Here is a 19,722-nt window from a genome sequence, read left to right as displayed (position 1 = left end):
TTAAGCTGAGGAAGGAGGAACAGATCTATTTCTGGTTCTGGAAAGAGCCAAAATGGGACGGGTGGCAAGCAAATTTGGTCAACTATGTCTTCCTCAGTCAGTTTCAAATTCACAGCCCAGTTACTCATAGTCATAGTCATACTTTATTGATCCCGGGGGAAATTGGTTATTAACCAAATTAACCAAATCTAAAAATGTGTATGTTTTAATTTCACTTTGGCTCTCTGACTTCCTCTGCAAAAGACACTTTGGTGGACAGTTGTGATTGAATCCATTTAGTTTTACCCAATACTGCAGGCCCAGCTGAATTCGTCTTAAATGTAGAGGCACTTCTCCCATCTCCACACATCATGCCGGGAATGATGTTGTTCTAAAAGCTCCACAATAGAGTCTAAGTGCTTTGGACTGCATAGTGTCTAATTTTCCAAGCACTGCTGTAGCAGCGGAACCATAAACAATACAACCATAATATATAACCGATCTAATCATAGCTAGATATATTAAGTACATAGTTTCCCGCCCTGCTCCTCAGTTACATCCAGCAATACTTCTCATAACATTTAAAACTTTCTCACACTTCCCAATTGTTTTAGAAACATAGAAACATAGAAAATAGGTGCAGGAGTAGGCCATTCGGCCCTTCGAGCCTGCACCGCCATTTATTATGATCATGGCTGATCATCCAACTCAGAACCCTGTACCTGCCTTCCCTCCATACCCCCTGACCCCTGTAGCCACAAGGGCCATATCTAACTCCCTCTTAAACATAGCCAATGAACTGGCCTCAACAGTTTGCTGTGGCAGAGAATTCCACAGATTCACCACTCTCTGTGTGAAGAAGTTTTTCCTAATCTCGGTCCTAAAAGGCTTCCCCTCTATCCTCAAACTGTGACCCCACGTTCTGGAACTCCCCAACATCGGGAACAATCTTCCCGCATCTAGCCTGTCCAATCCCTTTAGGATCTTATACGTTTCAATCAGATCCCCCCTCAATCTTCTAAATTCCAACGAGTACAAGCCCAGTTCATCCAGTCTTTCTTCATATGAAAGACCTGCCATCCCAGGAATCAATCTGGTGAACCTTCTTTGTACTCCTTCTATGGCAAAGATGTCTTTCCTCAGATTAGGGGACCAAAACTGCACACAATACTCCAGGTGTGGTCTCACCAAGGCCTTGTACAACTGCAGTAGTACCTCCCTGCTCCTGTACTCGAATCCTCTCGCTATAAATGCCAGCATACCGTTTGCCTTTTTCACCGCCTGCTGTACCTGCATGCCCACTTTCAATGACTGGTGTATAATGACACCCAGGTCTCGTTGCACCTCCCCTTTTCCTAATCGGCCACCATTCAGATAATAATCTGTTTTCCTATTTTTGCCACCAAAGTGGATAACTTCACATTTATCCACATTAAATTGCATCTGCCATGAGTTTGCCCACTCACCCAACCTATCCAAGTCACCCTGCATCCTCTTAGCATCCTCCTCACTGCTAACACTGCCGCCCAGCTTCGTGTCATCCGCAAACTTGGAGATGCTGCATTTAATTCCCTCATCCAAGTCATTAATATATATTGTAAACAACTGGGGTCCCAGCACTGAGCCTTGCGGTACCCCACTAGTCACCGCCTGCCATTCTGAAAAGGTCCCGTTTATTCCCACTCTTTGCTTCCTGTCTGCTAACCAATTCTCCACCCACACCAATACCTTACCCCCAATACCGTGTGCTTTAAGTTTGCACACTAATCTCCTGTGTGGGACCTTGTCAAAAACCTTTTGAAAATCCAAATATACCACATCCACTGGTTCTCCCCTATCCACTCTACTAGTTACATCCTCAAAAAATTCTATGAGATTCGTCAGACATGATTTTCCTTTCACAAATCCATGCTGACTTTGTCCGATCATTTCACCGCTTTCCAAATGTGCTGTTATCACATCCTTGATAACTGACTCCAGCAGTTTCCCCACCACCGACGTTAGGCTAACTGGCCTATAATTCCCCGGTTTCTCTCTCCTTCCTTTTTTAAAAAGTGGGGTTACACTAGCCACCCTCCAATCCTCAGGAACTAGTCCAGAATCTAACGAGTTTTGAAAAATTATCACTAATGCATCCACTATTTCTTGGGCTACTTCCTTAAGCACTCTAGGATGCAGACCATCTGGCCCTGGGGATTTATCTGCCTTCAATCCCTTCAATTTACCTAACACCACTTCCCTACTAACATGTATTTCACTCAGTTCCTCCATCTCACTGGACCCTCTGTCCCTTACTATTTCTGGAAGATTATTTATGTCCTCCTTAGTGAAGACAGAACCAAAGTAATTATTCAATTGGTCTGCCATGTCCTTGCTCCCCATAATCAATTCACCTGTTTCTGTCTGCAGGGGACCTACATTTGTCTTTACCAGTCTTTTCCTTTTTACATATCTATAAAAGCTTTTACAGTCCGTTTTTATGTTCTCTGCCAGTTTTCTCTCAAAATCTTTTTTCCCCTTCCTAATTAAGCCCTTTGTCCTCCTCTGCTGAACTCTGAATTTCTCCCAGTCCTCAGGTGAGCCACTTTCTCTGGCTAATTTGTATGCTTCTTCTTTGGTATTGATACTATCCCTAATTTCTCTTGTCAGCCACGGGTGCACTACCTTCCTTGATTTATTCTTTTGCCAAACTGGGATGAACAATTGTTGTCATCCATGCAACCTTTAAATGCTTGCCATTGCATATCCACCGTCAATCCTTTAAGTGTCATTTGCCAGTCTATCTTAGCTAATTCACGTCTCATACCTTCAAAGTTACCCCTCTTTAAGTTCAGAACCTTTGTTTCTGAATTAACTATGTCACTCTCCATGTTAATGAAGAATTCCACCATATTATGGTCACTCTTACCCAAGGGGCCTCTCACGACAAGATCGCTAATTAACCCTTCCTCATTGCTCAAAACCCAGTCCAGAATAGCCTGCTTTCTAGTTGGTTCCTCGACATGTTGGTTCAAAAAACCATCCCGCATACATTCCAAGAAATCCTCTTCCTCAGCACCTTTACCAATTTGGTTCACCCAGTCTACATGTAGATTGAAGTCACCCATTATAACTGCTGTTCCTTTATTGCACACATTTTTAATTTCCTGTTTAATACCATCTCCGACCTCACTACTACTGTTAGGTGGCCTGTACACAACTCCCACCAGCGTCTTCTGCCCCTTAGTGTTATGCAGCTCTACCCATATCGATTCCACATCTTCCCGGCTTATGTCCTTCCTTTCTATTGCGTTAATCTCTTTTTTGACCAGCAACGCCACCCCACCTCCCCTTCCTTCATGTCTATCCCTCCTGAATATTGAATATCCCTGAACGTTGAGCTCCCATCCCTGGTCACCCTGGAGCCATGTCTCTGTGATCCCAACTATATCATAATCATTAATAACAATCTGCACTTTCAATTCATCCACCTTATTACGAATGCTCCTTGCATTGACACATAAAGCCTTCAGGCGCTCTTTTACAACTCTCTTAGCCGTTGTACAATTATGTTGAAAAGTGGCCCATTTTAATGCTTGCCCTGGATTTGTCGGCCTGCCACTTTTACTTTTCTCCTTTGTACTTTTTGCTTCTACGCTCACTTTACACCCCTCTGTCTCTCTGCACTGGTTCCCATCCCTCTGTTGTGAACTAACCTCCTCACGCCTAGCCTCTTTAATTTGATTCCCACCCCCCAACCATTCTAGGTTAAAGTCACCTCAGTAGCCCCCGCTAATCTATATGAACGCTCCAAGTAAGTCTTTCATCAAACCAGACACCTAAAAACTTGAATACCTTGACTGTTTCTAGTGGAGAATCATATAGACACAGTTCACAATCAGGAATCTTTCTTCTAAAGTCAAAAATCATGTATTTGGACTTAGAAGCAGAAATCCTGATTGGAGGAACAACACCTTACATTCCGTCTGGGTAGCCTCCAACCTGATGGCATGAACATCGACTTCTCTAACTTCCGATAAGGCCCCACCTCCCCCTCGTACCCCATCTGTTACTCATTTTTATGCACACATTCTTTCTCTCACTCTCCTTTTTCTCCCTCTGTCCCTCTGAATATACCTCTTGCCCATCCTCTGGGTCACCCCCCCCCCTTGTCTTTCTTCCCGGACCTCCTGTCCCATGATCCTCTCGTATCCCCTTTTGCCTATCACCTGTCCAGCTCTTGGCTCCATCCCTCCCCCTCCTGTCTTCTCCTATCATTTTGCATCTCCCCCTCCCCCTCCAACTTTCAAATCCCTTACTCACTCTTCCTTCAGTTAGTCCTGACAAAGGGTCTCGGCCTGAAACGTCGACTGTACCTCTTCCTAGAGATGCTGCCTGGCCTGCTGCATTCACCAGCAACTTTGATGTGTGTTCCCCATTTATTAGCCCAGTTTTCAATCGATCTTAAAACCTTTTGTACTTGACTTAATATATACTTGATGCTTCTTCCTCTTTTCCAGATTGCACCATCATCTACAAGCAATGATTTACGAAGTGCTGTCCCTACCTGATCAAAGATATCATTTATCATGACATTAAAAAGAACTGGACTAATGACACTTCCTTGAGAGGTACCATTACCTATTTTAACTGACTTGGAGCTTGTTCCACCTATTCTTACTTGAATTGGCCTTTTCTTAAGGAAATCTTTGATCCAATTAAACATTCTATCTCTAATTCCCGCATCATAGAGTTTAATTAATAAGCCATCCTTCCATAGTCAGTCATATGCACTTTCAATATCTAGAAACACACTTACCATTACTTCTCTATTTTGAAATGCTTTTTTTTAATATCATGACCTAAAAGGGCAACAGATTCCACTGTTGATCGTCCATTTCTTAAACTATTTTGATAGGCAGCAAAATGTCCCTGATTTTCCAAAAAATACACAAGTCTGTTGGCGACCATTCGTTCCATTGTTTTACAAAGCACTGACGTTAAAACTATAGGCCGATACGAACTAGGACTAGACGCATCCTTACCTGGCTTTAAAACTGGAACTACCACCGCATGCTTCCATTCTACTGGTAATTTTCCTTCTTTCCACACTGAATTAAACAAGGCTAGAATTTCTATTAATACAGAGTCATCTAAATGCTTAAGCAATTCATAACACAGTCCATCCCTACCAAGAGAAGTGTTTGAACCTGATTGGACAGTTTCCTGCAATTCGTGAAGGGAGAAAAACAAATTTATGGAGCTATTATCATCCAAACTCCTGTCCAATTTCCAACTTTCCTTTAACATAATTTCCTTTCTCAAATCACCTAACTCTCCAGAACTGTGTAACGCTTGGAACACCTCTACAAACATATCAGCCTTTTTCTTATTGGTTACAGCTTCAGTATCTCCTTCCAGCAAAGCTGGGATAGATGGTTTCCCATATCTCCCTGACATTCTGTGAATGATCGTCCATAGCTGCTTTATAGGTGTCTCAGGGCTCAGGGTTCCACAAAATCTTCTCCAACTATCCCTCTTTGCATTTTTAATTACTCTCCTTGCTACTGCTCTTTCCTTTTTATACTCCATAACATAATCTAACACTGGGTACTTTCTTAATTTCCTGTAAGCTCTATTTCTGTTCCTTACTGCTGTATCACAATTTTTATTCCACCACGGAACTAATGCTCGAGCCTTAAGTACATTCCGTAGCGGAATAGTCAACTGAGCAACTTTATGAATTACAGAACAGAGAGATTCATTCCAATCATCTATGGAGCCCTCGCTATTAATCTCTTCTATTATATCCACAGCTTTCTCCTGGTACTCATCCCAATGGGCCAAAGAAAAATTATACCTAGCAGACCTCTCCTCAACTTGTACTATCAAATTTCTACCAAATTGACATAATATACAATAGTGATCACTTCCTAGTGTGTATCTGTCCATAACATCCCATTCCTCAACCCTAGCTAAGTTTGAGGAAGTGATAGATAAGTCTAAGTGACTACACGTATTCTATACAATATTAAATCTTGTAGGCCTTCCATCATTTAGCAGTACCATGTTGTATTTATCTAGAAACTCCTCCATTACCACTCCATTACTATCTTTACTTTCGCTACCCCATATAGGATTATGGGCATTGAAATCTCCAACCCAGATTACTGGGGATCTTAATTTATTCATAATTTCATCCAAATCTGATAATATCATATTACCTGGTTTATAAAAGTTAATCAAAGTTATTTGACCACGAGAGCTCCAAACCTCCACAGCCACAATTTCAAGTTTAAATTTAATATCAAGTCTTCTAAACTGGAGTCCTGATTTTATGAAAGTTGCACACCCTCCACCAGATTTACCTGTTCTGTCAGCTCTCAAAATCCAAATGAGGCTTTAACCATGTCTTCTGTATACAGATGAAATCAGGCTTGTCTTTAAAAGTTCCAACAAATCATTTTAATTCTGGCCCATTTGCAGATAAACTTCTTGCATTCCATTGTAATATTAAAAACATCGAGATACTAATTATTGGCCTCTTCATCCACATAAAGCTCCTCTGTACTCTCTGATCCCGACAACTAGGAAGTATTCAGTGATTGTTTGTCTGTCATATACTCATGTAATTTTTCCGGCGAAATGTTTTATATCAAGGAATCTCTCTGCAGCTCCAACAACTATAGAACATAGAATATAGAATAGTACAGCACAGTACAGGCCCTTTGGCCCACAATGTTGTGCCGATCCTCAAACCCTGCCTCCCATATAAGCCCCCACCTTAAATTCCTCCATATACCTGTCTGGTAGTCTCTTAAACTTCACTAGTGCACCTGCTTCCACCACTGACTCAGGCAGTGCATTCCACACACTAACCACTCTGAGTAAAAAACCTTCCTCTAATATCCCCCTTGAACTTCCCACCCCTTACCTTAAAGCCATGTCCTCTTATGTTCAGCAGTGGTGCCCTGGGGAAGAGGCACTGGCTATCCACTCTATCTATTCCTCTTATTATCTTGTACACCTCTGTCATGTCTCCTCTCATCCTCCTTCCCTCCAAAGAGTAAAGCCCTAGCTCCCTTAATCTCTGATCATACTTCATACTCTCTAAACCAGGCAGCATCCTGGTAAATCTGCTCTGTACCCTTTCCAATGCTTCCACATCCTTCATAGTGAGGCGACCAGAACTGGACACAGTACTCCAAGTGTGGCCTGACCAGAGTTTTATAAAGCTGCATCATTACATCGTGACTCTTGAACTCTGTCCCTTAACTTATGAAAGCTAACACCCCATAAGCTTTCTTAACTACCCTCTCAACCTGTGAGGCAACTTTCAGGGATCTGTGGACATGTACCCCTAGGTCCCTCTGCTCCTCCACACTACCAAGTATCCTGCCATTTACTTTGTACTCTGCCTTGGAGTTTGTCCTTCCAAAGTGTACCACCTCACACTTCTCTGGGTTGAACTCCATCTGCCACTTCTCAGCCCACTTCTGCATCCTATCAACGTCTCTCTGCAATCTTTCACAGTCCTCTACACTATCTACAACACCACCAACCTTTGTGTCATCTGTAAACTTGCCAACCCACCCTTCTACCCCCTCATCCAGGTCGTTAATAAAAATCACGAAAAGTAGAGGTCCCAGAACAGATCCCATGCCTTCTGACTTTCCGAATAAGCCTATCATGTGGAACCTTGTCAAATGCCTTACTAAAATCCATATAGATCACATCCGCTGCACTACCCTCATCTGTATGCCTGGTCACCTCCTCAAAGAACTCTATCAAGCTTGTTAGACACGATCTGCCCTTCACAAAGCCATGCTGACTGTCCCTGATCACACCATGATTCTCTAAATGCCCAGAGATCCTATCTCTAAGCATCTTTTCCATCAGCTTTCCCACCACAGTTGTAAGGCTCACTGGTCTATAATTACCCGGACTATCTCTACTACCTTTTTTGAACAAGGGGACAACATTCGCCTCCCTCCAATCCTCCGGTACCATTCCCGTGGACAACGAGGACATAAAGATCCTAGCCAGATGCTCAACAATCTCTTCCCTCACCTCGTGGAGAAGCCTGGGGAATATTCCATCGTGCCCCGGGGACTTATCCGTCCTAATGTATTTTAACAACTTCAACACCTCCTCTCCCTTAATATCAACATGCTCCAGAACATCAACCTCACTCGTATTGTCCTCACCGTCATCAAGTTCCCTCTCATTGGTGAATACTGAAGAGAAGTATTCATTGAGGACCTCGCTCACTTCCGCAGCCTCCAGGCACATCTTCCCACCTTTATCTCCAATTGGTCCTACCTTCACTCCTGTCATCCTTTTTTTCTTCACATAATTGAAGAATGCCTTGGGGTTTTCCTTTACCCTACTTGCCAAGGCCTTCTCATGCCCCCTTCTTGCTCTTCTCAACCCCTTCCTAAGCTCCTTTCTTGCTTCCCTATGTTCCTCAGTAGACCCATCTGATCCTTGCTTCCTAAACCTCATGTATGCTGCCTTCTTCCACCTGACTAAATTTTCCACCTCACTTGTCACCCATGGTTCCTTCACCCTACCATTCTTTATCTTCCTCACCCGGACCCTAACATCCTGCAAGAGATCTCTAAACATCGACCACATGTCCATAGTACATTTCCCTGCAAAAATTCACACCCGCAAGTTCTAGTCTTCTAGCCTCATAATTTGCCCTTTCCCAATTAAAAATTTTCCTGTCCTCTCTGATTCTATCTTTTTCCATGATAATGCTAAAGGCCAGGGAGTGGTGGTCACTGTCCCCCAGATGCTCACCCACTGAGAGATCTGTGACCTGACCCGGTTCAGTACCTAGTACCAGATCTAATATGGCATTCCCCCTGGTCGGCCTGTCCACATACTCTGACAGGAATCCGTCCTGGACACAATTAACAAACTCTGCCCCATCTAAACGCTTGGAACGAATCAGGTGCCAATCAATAATAGGGAAGTTAAAGTCAACCATGATAACAATCCTGTTATTTTTGCACCTTTCCAAATTCTGCCTCCCAATCTGCTCCTATGTAACACACATAAAAGTTGCTGGTGAACACAGCAGGCCAGGCGGCATCTCTAGGAAGAGGTGCAGTCGACGTTTCAGGCCGAGACCCTTCGTCAGGAGGGATCCCTTCCTATTCCTGACTTCCACCCATACTAACTCAAAGGAGGATCCTGCTACATTACCCACCCTTTCTCTAGCTGTAATAGTATCCCTGACCAGTAAGGCCACCCCTCCTCCCCTTTTTCCACCCTCTCTATCCCTTTTAAAGCACTAAAATCCAGGAATATTGAGAATCCATTCCTGCCCTGGTGCCAGCCAAGTCTCTGTAATGGTCACTACATCATAATTCCATGTATGTATCCAAGCTCTCAGTTCACCACCTTTGTTCCTGATGCTTCTTGCATTGAGGTACACACATTTCAACCCTTCCACCTTACTATATTTACACCATTTATTCTGCTTCTCTTTCCTCGAAGCATCTCTGTATGTTGGATCTGGCTTTACTCCATGCACTTCTTTCACTGCTCTATCGCTCTGGGTTCTATCCCCCTTGCAAATTAGTTTAAACCCTCCTGAACCATGCCAGCAAACCTACCTGCAAGGATATTGCTCCCCCTCGAGTTCAGGTGCAACCCATCCAATCTGTACAGGTCCCACCTTCCCTAGAAGAGATCCCAATGATCCAAAAATCTAAAACCCTGCTCCCTGTACCAACTCCTCAGCCACACATTCAACTGCCATCTCCTCCAATTCTTACCATCTCTGTCACGTAGCACTGGCAGCAATTCTGAGAACGCCACCCTTGAGGTCCTGTTCTTCAGCCTTCTGCCTAATTCCCGAAACTCACACTTCAGGACCTCATCCCTCTTCCTGCCTATGTCGTTGGCCCCAACATGCATCACGACTTCTGGTTGATTTCCCTCTCGTACCAGGATATCGTGCACCCGGTCAGAGTCAACCCCGACCCTGGCACCCGGGAGGCAACAAACCATGCAGGTGTCCTTCTCATGTCCACAAAATCTCCTGTCTGCTCCCCTGACTATAGAGTCTCCAATGACGACAGCTCTCCTCTTCTCCATCCCATGCCTCTGCACCACCGGGTCAGACTCAGTGCCGGAGGCCCTGCCACCGTGGCTCACACCTGGTCGTTCATCCCCGCCAACAGTATCCAGGACGGTAGACTTATTATTCAGGAGAATGGCTACAGGGGTGCTCTGCACTGTCCGTCTGCTCAGCTTCACTTTCCCCCCTCTGACTGTCACCCAACGACCTGCTTCCGGCAGCCTAGGTGTGACTACCTCCCTGTAGCTCTCATCTATGACTGCCTCATTCTCCCTTATGAGTCAAAGGTCATCCAGCTGCTGCTCCAGATTCCTTATACGGTCTTCCAGATCGCCCAGCCGTATGCACTTCTGGCAGATGTGACTCTGCGGGAGAGGAGCGTTCCCCCAAGACTGCCACATCTCACATGAGAGGCACATCACCATCTCAGGAGGCATCGTAAAGACTAACTGAGATCTAGCTTGTCCTCCGCCTCTTCTCGTCAAAGCCTCAAAGCTCCACTCCTTCACTGGCCCACTCACTCACTGGCTGCTTTCCACAGGCCGCTTCACTTGAGCTATCCCTCTATTTATCTCTACTTTAATCATATCCGACCTCTTTGTTGTAATTTTAGCCCCAACCAGTACGTCAACAACAAACGCCAAAAAAGACTCTTTAGTCATCAACAACATGCCTGAAGGAACCATAGTTGGAGAACTCAGAATGAACTGACTCCCCATCATTCCAATCTTTACTTATCCTTTGCTCTCTATCAACTTTCTTTACTGCCTCAGCATATGATAATTTTTGTTGGATACTAACATCCTGAATCTGCTTTGCCTTACTGAAATACTCACATCCTCTGAACGCCGCTATATGGTCCCCTCCACAGTTACTGCATTTAGGTACTGCTGCCTTACATGCTTTAATATCCTGATCCTCTCCACATTTCATACATCTTCTTTTACCTCGACATGAACCAGCAACATGTCCAAATATCTGGCAATTATAACAGCGTAAGGGAGGCCTAATGTATTCTCTAACTTGATAAGATATGCACACAAGGTAGACTCTAGTTAGAAGAACATCACCTGCTAAAACCAGAAGAACAGGGGAATCCCAATTACCACCTTCTCTTGATTTTAATCGTTTGGCTTCAATCACTTGACCACCTTTAATATTGTCCAGAATTTCCTTTTCAGAGATGCCAGATCAAATACCATACACTACCCCCTTAACTCCTTCCTTTCAGAGTAATACACCCCACTTTCACAACCAATTTTCCCACCATTTTAGCACTGTTATATTGGTCAATGTCTTTGCAACAAATTTTCAGCAATCCATTTGACCAAATCTTGGCCTGGAATCCTTTACCTATTTGGTTCTCCAATGTTGCTGCCACTTTCAAAGGATTAAGGGCTCTAAATCCTCTTTCTCCTTCCTTCTGACCTTTAATTTTATACAGAACTATAAATTCCTCCAATTCTATAAATTTCCCTTACCACCATTCAGGGCCCCAAACAGTCCTTCCAGATGAGGCAACACTTCACCTGTGAGTCGACTGGGGTGATATACTGCGTCTGGTGCTCCCGATGTGGCTTTGGTGAGACCCGACGCAAAGTGGGAGACCGCTTTGCTGAACATCTACGCTCTGTCTGCCAGAGAAAGCAGGATCTCCCAGTGGCCACACATTTTAATTCCACATCCCATTCCTATTCTGACATGTCTATCCACGGCCTCCTCTACTGTAAAGATGAAGCCACACTCAGGTTGGAGGAACAACACCTTATATTCAGTCTGGGTAGCCTCCAACCTGATGGCATGAACATCGACTTCTCTAACTTCCGCTAAGGCCCCACCTCCCCCTCGTACCCCATCTGTTACTTATTTTTATGCACACATTCTTTCTCTCACTCTCCTTTTTCTCCCTCTGTCCCTCTGAATATACCCCTTACCCATCCTCTGGGTCCCCCCCACTTGTCTTTCTTCCCGGACCTCCTGTCCCATGATCCTCTCGTATCCCCTTTTGCCTATCACCTGTCCAGCTCTTGGCTCTATCCCTCCCCCTCCTGTCTTCTCCTATCATTTTGGATCTCCCCCTCCCCCTCCAACTTTCAAATCCCTTACTCACTCTTCCTTCAGTTAGTCCTGACGAAGGGTCTCGGCCTGAAACGTCAACTGCACCTCTTCCTAGAGATGCTGCCTGGCCTGCTGCGTTCACCAGCAACTTTGATGTGTGTTGCTTGAATTTCCAGCATCTGCAGAATTCCTGTTGTTTGAATTCCTCCAATTCACCCATTTTCCCCATTACTTCAGGTCTTTCACTTGATGCACCCCTTTTTTTTGGCTACCATTACTGCTGGTGTATTCCACAATCTCCCGGTCTCCCCCTTCAATCTCACCGGCCCCCCCCCCCACCTTTTGCAGCCATAGGCTACAAGCTAACTTTCCAAACTACTAGGCTTCTCCCCACCAAAGTCCCCACCCACTCAATCCACCTAACCAGCCAGCCTGAAACCCTGGCCTTCAACTACCGTCCTTGATTCATTCGAATTCACTCATTTGTAGACTGAAATTCTTTCTGGCCAGCCCCCTTCAGCACTAGCCAGCCGGATGAGATGCTTTGGAAAGCGCCCTCCTTTACCTCTCCTGACAGTCACACATTTATCTGTCTCCTGCAGCCTCGAGGTGACGACCTCCCTGTAGCTCCTGATTATCACCTCTTCAATGGCCCTAACAAGCTGAAGGTCATCGAGCTGCAGTTCTAGTTTCTTTAATTGGTCGGTAAAAAGATCCGTTAGAGATGGCGCTGGTAACTGGCGGCTCTCCCGGGCAAACTGCCCTCTCCGCTATCCTCCACCCGAGAAACCCTCCTAAACCACCAATCTAGATCAACAACCCCCTGGCGAAGCTACTGACCCAGCTGGAGAGCACCGCGCCAGAAATGCTTCTTAAACTCCGGGCCCGACCAGCGAGGCGCACCACGTTCCCGGAGACCCGCGGTCTGCTACCGAGCCGGAGCGCTTGGAGACACGGCCCATTGCGACCACACAGAAGGGACAGCGGAGACCTCAAGGTGCCCCAGACGCTTCCCCGGAGCGACCACCGTAAAGCCCCGTTGGTGGCCATCCACAGTTGCCGGAAGTGAGGCCTCCGGCGCCGACCTCGGAAATCGAGCCCGAGGCTCGGCTGGAGCGGAGGCCTCCACCACCGTGACTCGGCTTAAGGAAGGAGCCCGACCATCCGGGATTAAGTGTCGGCTTCGGGGCCCAACCCAATCGACAGCCCGGCAGCTAGAAGTGGCAGCGGAGCCTCCCCCGTTACTCGGCCCAACCCAGAGCGCACGACGACTCGACCCTTATGCTCCGTGCGCCCTGCCTCAGATCTGTTCCTCCAATACATTTTCACCCCACCTTTTCCTGCACCCTGTTTGCTCCTGTGATCATTGCATAGAGTTTTTCCAACCCGGGTTGCTGACACAGTCCTTGATCAGGTGAAGTGTACCGATTTATTATGTGAATAAGGCTGAGGGACATGCGGAGGAAAAGAGGCAATGGAAGACTGAGAGATGGAGGGGCAGAAAGAAATCCATACTGGGAGCAGTGGGAGAAGGCCTTTGACCCTTCACTCTCTCGTGGGGCCTTCCAGTTCCAGTGAGGTTCATGGGGCTGGAGAGTGAGTGAGGGGAAAGGACTGAGTTTGAGGATCATCTGGAGAAGGACAGAGAGAGGGAAAGGGGTATATCTACAGTGACCCTCATCCTTGATCATCTACTGTTAATGCCCTGAATTCAGGACTCCGCCAATGCAACCAAGGAATGTTTGGAAGATCAGTTCATTACAATGGTGTTTTCAACCAGATAATGGGGATGGCAAGAGGCCCAAATATCTGTTTCACTGCGAGGATCCCCACTTGTTGCTGGAAAGAGTAATGCAGCAAGAACGAAAACAAAATGTTGTATCTCTCGGCTGGACAAGGGGCAAGTAAATATTTCAAACAAGAGAAAACCTGCAGATGCTGGAAATCAAAGTAATACACACAAAACGCTGGAGGAACTCAGCAGGCATCCATGCAAAAGAGTAAACAGTCTATATTTCGGGCTGAGACCCTTCAAATATTTGCTTATGGAAAGGGGGAAATTGGCAGCAGGGCCAGCATTTACTGGCCACTGACTGCCCTCGTGCAGGTCGAAACATGCGACGTCAGCTGCTGTAATCTGTGTGTTGTCGTCCATTTAAAACTATACCCTAGCAATAATGTTAAATGTTGTTTATTGAGGCTGGTATTCTATTAACAGAAAATGTTATTGGATAATTAGCATGAAGCAGGCTCCAGATTCCATATGTCATTGGAATGTGGGAAGAAACCTATGTGGTCACGGGAAGAATGTACAAATTCCAGACAGAACTCGGTGGGAATCCAATCCCAATTAGAGATCACTGATGCTGTAAAGAAACACTGGAGGAACTCAGCAGCCAGGCAGCATCTAAGGAAAAGAGTAAACAGTCGATGTTTTGGGCTGAGACACTTCATCAAGACTGGAGAAAAAGATGGGAAGTCAGAGGAGGAAGGTGGAAGGTGACAGGTGAATCCAGGAGAGGGGTGAAGTAAAGAGCTGGGAAGTTGATTGGTGAAAGAGATCTTTATCTGGAGAAGGGGGAATCTGATTGGAAAGGGTAGAAGACCATTGGAGAAAGGGAAGGGGGAGGAGCACCAGAGGGAGGTGATGGACAGGTAAGGTTATAAGGTGAGAGAAGGTAACAGGAATGGGGAATGGGGTGGTGGGGGTGCACTTTCCAGAAGTCTGAGAAATTGATATTCATGCCATCAAGTTGGAGGGCATTGAGATGGAATACAAGCAAGAAATCGATTGAATTTGAAGTCCTGTAGTTAAAGCTGTGAAATACCCTGTTCTTTTCCTTACATTGAAGAACCATTCGACCCATCAGGTCACTGTCAGTCCCACTCCTCCACTCATTTCCCTCAACCCTATTCTCTCTCTCTTTGCTATCAGCTCCCCTCCCCCACCCAATTACCCCTTCCAGCCACACCCACTGTCTGATAGTTGGGTACTTTCGAGCGAGCTGCTTGTCTTTGGGATATGACAGAAAACCAGAGTACTCAGAGCGGTCACAGGGAGAACATGAGGACTCCAGACCCTCCGGTCAGGATCAAATGTAGGTAATTGGAGATGGAGTTGGGAGTAGCCGATGTAATCACTGTTACACTATGCCAGCCAGAACCCTGATTTTATTTGGGACAGTGCAGAGAATTTATCGATTACATCAGATGTACAACACCCCGATCAACCACCATTGATTTTTCTTTCCCCAGAAAGGTTCCTTCATTCACAAACACTCCAAATGGTTCTAGAGTGTGTTCATTTGTCACCACCCTCAATACCTGGTAACCCTGCAGGTCATGGCTCTTCAAGTACATCAGGGAGCTATTTAAGGGTGCCCAGAGTTTGTGCCTTTCCTGCCCCTTCAGTCTGTGAGTTCCCAATCCTCACCCATCTCTCCTTATTTCATCTTTCTCCTGGTTCTCAGGTCTCAACAATGAATTCAAACTACTTGAATTTCAGTCATTCTCACATCCCCAGCATTTATTTTGTCTTCTTTCATTTATGGCGATGTCGGATTTGACCCCTGCCATCCATTTACAACTACCCTCGACTCACCTATCCCAGCCAGTGGCACCACCATTTGCAACGTTCACACTGCTCTCTACACCTCAGGACCCTGGGGAGCCGGGAGCTCTGGACCCGCGAACTGCGATTGCTGCTGATCTGCGGAGCTCAGGCGAAGGGCGATTGATTCAATCTTTATAATTTCACAAAAAATATTTCTGTTGTGCTCACAATGCAGTTAACACGTTAAAATTAATGGATCAATAGTTTTTATTTTTTTCAGTAATTCTTTTTTAGTCCACTTTTCCCACATTTATTTAGACACCAGATCTATTTCTAGGCTCATTGGATCACCACAGTGCGGAATTTGGGGATTAAAAGGGACCCTTTCAGTGCCAATCTGTTGTCAGTGAGATTTTCCGCAGTTGCTGAGCCCAGCATCTGACGCTGATGCCTGGACCCGGCTCGTTTACAGATCCGCAGGGGGACGGAGCAGATTCTGACCCACTTGTTTTCATCCACAGTTCCAAAGAAAGGATAAAGTTTCCCTGTGAATTTATTCCCAGTAAAGGTGTGGAGATGGGTCTTGGTCTCCGCATTGTAAAATGAAATTGTCCCAGTCTCATAACTCAGATATACAGCCACCCTCCCAGGGATGCGATCAGCAGGGAGACGGGTTGGAGGGGAAGTGTTCACATTGAACTCATCATCCCGGCGCCAAATGATCCAGAATCCTTTGTCTGTTTTCAGTTTAACCCCTCTCTTCCTCTCCACAGACTCTGCGGCGACTCCCAGCCTCCAGCGCCGATTCCCCATCACCTCCACCTCCCAGTAATGTCTCCCCGATGTGAATCCCTCCGATCCCAGCACACAGGCCCCGACTGTAAACCTCTTCTCCGTGTCAGGGAGATGCGGCGGGGACCGAGTCCATTTCACTTTCTTCAGGTCGGCCGATACCTCAAGCCCCGGGCCTGCTGTTTCCACATCCAGAGTCACAGAGACTGTAGATTTGTGGGGAGAGGTGGGAAGCAGAGAATTAGAGAGTCCCCATGGATTGGGCAGCCTCGTGACTGGGGTTCAAACCGCTTGCCCTCAGGCACAATTGAACGGCAGCAGTCGCTATTCTTGGGATAAATGGAAAACAAACTTCTTGCGAGCATTTTCGCCGGGATGGAGACAAAATTTTCCCGGGATTGCTGGGAGGGGACAGAGGCGTGCTGACAAAAATGGCAGAAAGAAGAGAGGAGGATTGAAAGATTGCGGGTGGAGATAAAGTGGTCGTGCGCAATATATAGAACTTTTCCTATGGGATCAAATTGACGATGGACGGGACTGATGTGAGCAGTTACTGGAGAAATTGGAAGGAGAGAGATAATTTTCTTTAATGTTAGAGAATTAGGAGTAATCTGGCACAGGAGATTTCTGAGGTGGAGAAGCTGTGACCATATTGAAAGGGAGCAGACTTGATGGTCCAGATGACCTACTCCTGTCGCTATTTTATTTTCTGGAATGATTGGTGACACAGAGGGAGGGGTGCATCGAATATGGCAGGAAAGTGGAGTTGAATGGTTGGGTGTGAGATAGAATGGTTACAGACTTGGGGGTTGTAGGGTTGCAGGGTGGTGTGTGTGTGTGTATATATATATATACGTACAATCGGTTAGTCTGTGTAGCTTCCCCGAGATCCAATCCTGGGCCAAGGTCAATGCTGTTCCACATTCTAGTCTCAGTCCCTCAATGCTTCTCTGTGCTGAATTGATAACAACGGCGAGTCTCCCAGGGGCAGCAGGGTGCAGACCCGAGTCAACCAGAGTCTGCAGTCATGGCCACGTCAGACAGGGTGAGTGGGACAGGTTTCCTGCCTTGCCAGGTCCGTGACAATTCCAGGTTTTATTTCCTGTTTTCTTTAAATTAATTTTAATTTCCAATGTTCTAAAGTGGAATTCAGACTTTTATTTTGTGTTTGCTCAGTGTGAATAGGTTCAGGATGCAGGGGTTTGGTGCCAGAATCTTTACCAGATTAGTCAGGATGTCCATGCTTCTCCTGAGACCTAAACTTGGGCCAAGGAGGTCAATCCCACCGCCCCCCAAATGTTATGGCAAGTCATTTTTTCTTCTAATTATTATTTAACGGTGCAAGGACAAAGGAAACGGTACAAGTTTTACCTTGCTTAATGGCAACATAAGTTTCTTTCAACAATGTTTTTAGTGAGAAGAGATGATCGAATTTCTCCATTGTCAGGGTACCATCTGTCACTGACAACATTTGGGCTTCATCGCCAACACTGCAAATGTTAAACAACTGGTTATAAACGGAGCATCAGCCAATTTTGAATTATTTTATGAACGAATTTTGTTGAGATGTCCTACCTGCTCTTCTGATGATCTTCTTCCTAAAATAAATAAAACATAAATTTGAATTAATTGAGACTGGACACCCTACAACAGGAATTTTGTGCCAATTATTGCATGACACTCAATATTCCCTTTTCCAAACTCACCCCTGCTGGCACACAGATTTTATAAAGGTCATTGTGGAAATGACGTAGGGCCACCAGACATAGTACAAAGAAAGCTTGAGAAATTTATAACATAGGGGATGATACTTACAGGAAAGATGGGACAGGTCATCCATTCTCACCCTAGTAAGACATTAAGGTGATCAGACAGATATTTAACATTATGCATAGATTAAAGGGTGAGAGAAGATAAAGAATGTATGTCAATGCCTTCAGCCAAAGATAAAATGTAAGGCAGGCTTCAATAGATCATGCAATAAGTTCAGGAAAGAGAAAGCAAAACTCTGCCACAAGTGTGGTTGAAACTGGCAGCAGAGACCAAATGGGGAAGCCGGAGAAACACACGAAGGAATATGGTTCACTGTTCACTGTTCCCCTTGTCTCTACCTACTATATAGCAGTACTGCCTCCATATCCAGCACATCACCATCCCTGTTAGTCTATCAGGGTCATCCATTGGTATTGGGTGCTCCTGGTGCAGCTTCTACATAGACTGGGAGAACTCTTTGTCAAGCACTTCATTCCATCTGTTGCAAAAAACCCCAAGATACCCCGTGGCTGCATATTTCAATAGGACTTCCCAGTCCCATTCTGACATGTCAGTAAACAGCCTACTCAACTGCTACAATGAGACCACACTCAAGTTGGAGGAAGAGCACCTCATTCTTTCTGGGCAGCCTCCAGCTTTATAGCCTGACATCAATTTGTGTAGCCAAGAAATTCTGCAGATGCTGGAAATCCAAAGCAACATATACAAAATGCTGGAGGAACTCAGCACCATCAATTTCTCTGACTTTCATAATTTCTGCTCCTCCCCATCTCGCCTTTGCCATTGCCTGTTCTGTTTCCCCTCTCACCCCTTCTCTTTACCTCACCTCCCTCTAGTGGCCCTCATCCTCCCTTTCTTTCATACTCCTGTTAGATGGCTTTTCCACCTATCATCTCCAGGTTAATTCATCCCCCTTCCCACCCACCCACCTTCCTCCTCACCTGGTTTCACCTATCACCTGCCAGCTTGTACTTCTCTCCCTCCTCCACCATCTTATTCTGGCCTCTGCCTCCTTCTCCAGCCCTGCTGAAGGGTCACTGCCAGCAAGTCGACCACACAGACGCTGCTTGATCAGCTGAGTTCCTCCAGCATTGTTTGTGTTTCTCCAACACCAGCATCTGCCGAATCTCTTGTGCTTGTAATATTGTCTCTCACCTTGAGGAACCTCACACTGTCTGTTAGATCCATCCGTTCCTGTAATGTTGAAATTTCCTCCCGAATACAATTTAAATTCTCTTGAATCGCTCGAAGATTTTTTTCCATAGGATTTAAAATCCTCTCCTCTTCTTCCCTGAGATCTCTGAGGAAGTGCTGCTTTTTCTCAGTGAGAATCTGGTGTAGTTCAACAAACTGGGCTGTGATGTGGGACTGCAGGTGACGAGACTGTTCCTGTCAAATGACCGTGATGGTTAAGATATTATGTGACTGCACCACGACACTGAAATTGATCATTTAGTCCTTAAAAATTATGCCGACTTTCAGAGCAATCCCACCA

At 45.6% G+C, this 19,722-nt stretch overlaps 1 protein-coding gene across 1 annotated transcript in view; it reads right to left on the bottom strand.

Moving 5' to 3' along the window:
- LOC134346439 (uncharacterized) overlaps positions 1-19,722 on the bottom strand; it is a 72,888-nt gene that overhangs the window by 50,833 nt on the left and 2,333 nt on the right. The window contains exons 3-6 of the mRNA XM_063047808.1: positions 19,383-19,616; positions 18,030-18,052; positions 17,826-17,944; positions 16,004-16,660 (exon numbers count right to left, since the gene is read on the bottom strand). Coding sequence (XP_062903878.1) covers positions 16,004-16,660; positions 17,826-17,944; positions 18,030-18,052; positions 19,383-19,616 — 1,033 coding nt within the window. The remainder of the gene's footprint in view (positions 1-16,003; positions 16,661-17,825; positions 17,945-18,029; positions 18,053-19,382; positions 19,617-19,722) is intronic.

Source organism: Mobula hypostoma, chromosome 5 (assembly GCF_963921235.1).
Source record: "Mobula hypostoma chromosome 5, sMobHyp1.1, whole genome shotgun sequence".
Taxonomy (NCBI): domain Eukaryota; kingdom Metazoa; phylum Chordata; class Chondrichthyes; order Myliobatiformes; family Myliobatidae; genus Mobula; species Mobula hypostoma.
The sequence above is the reverse complement of the archived record's forward strand: the minus strand, read 5'-3'. Positions and strand labels throughout refer to the sequence as shown.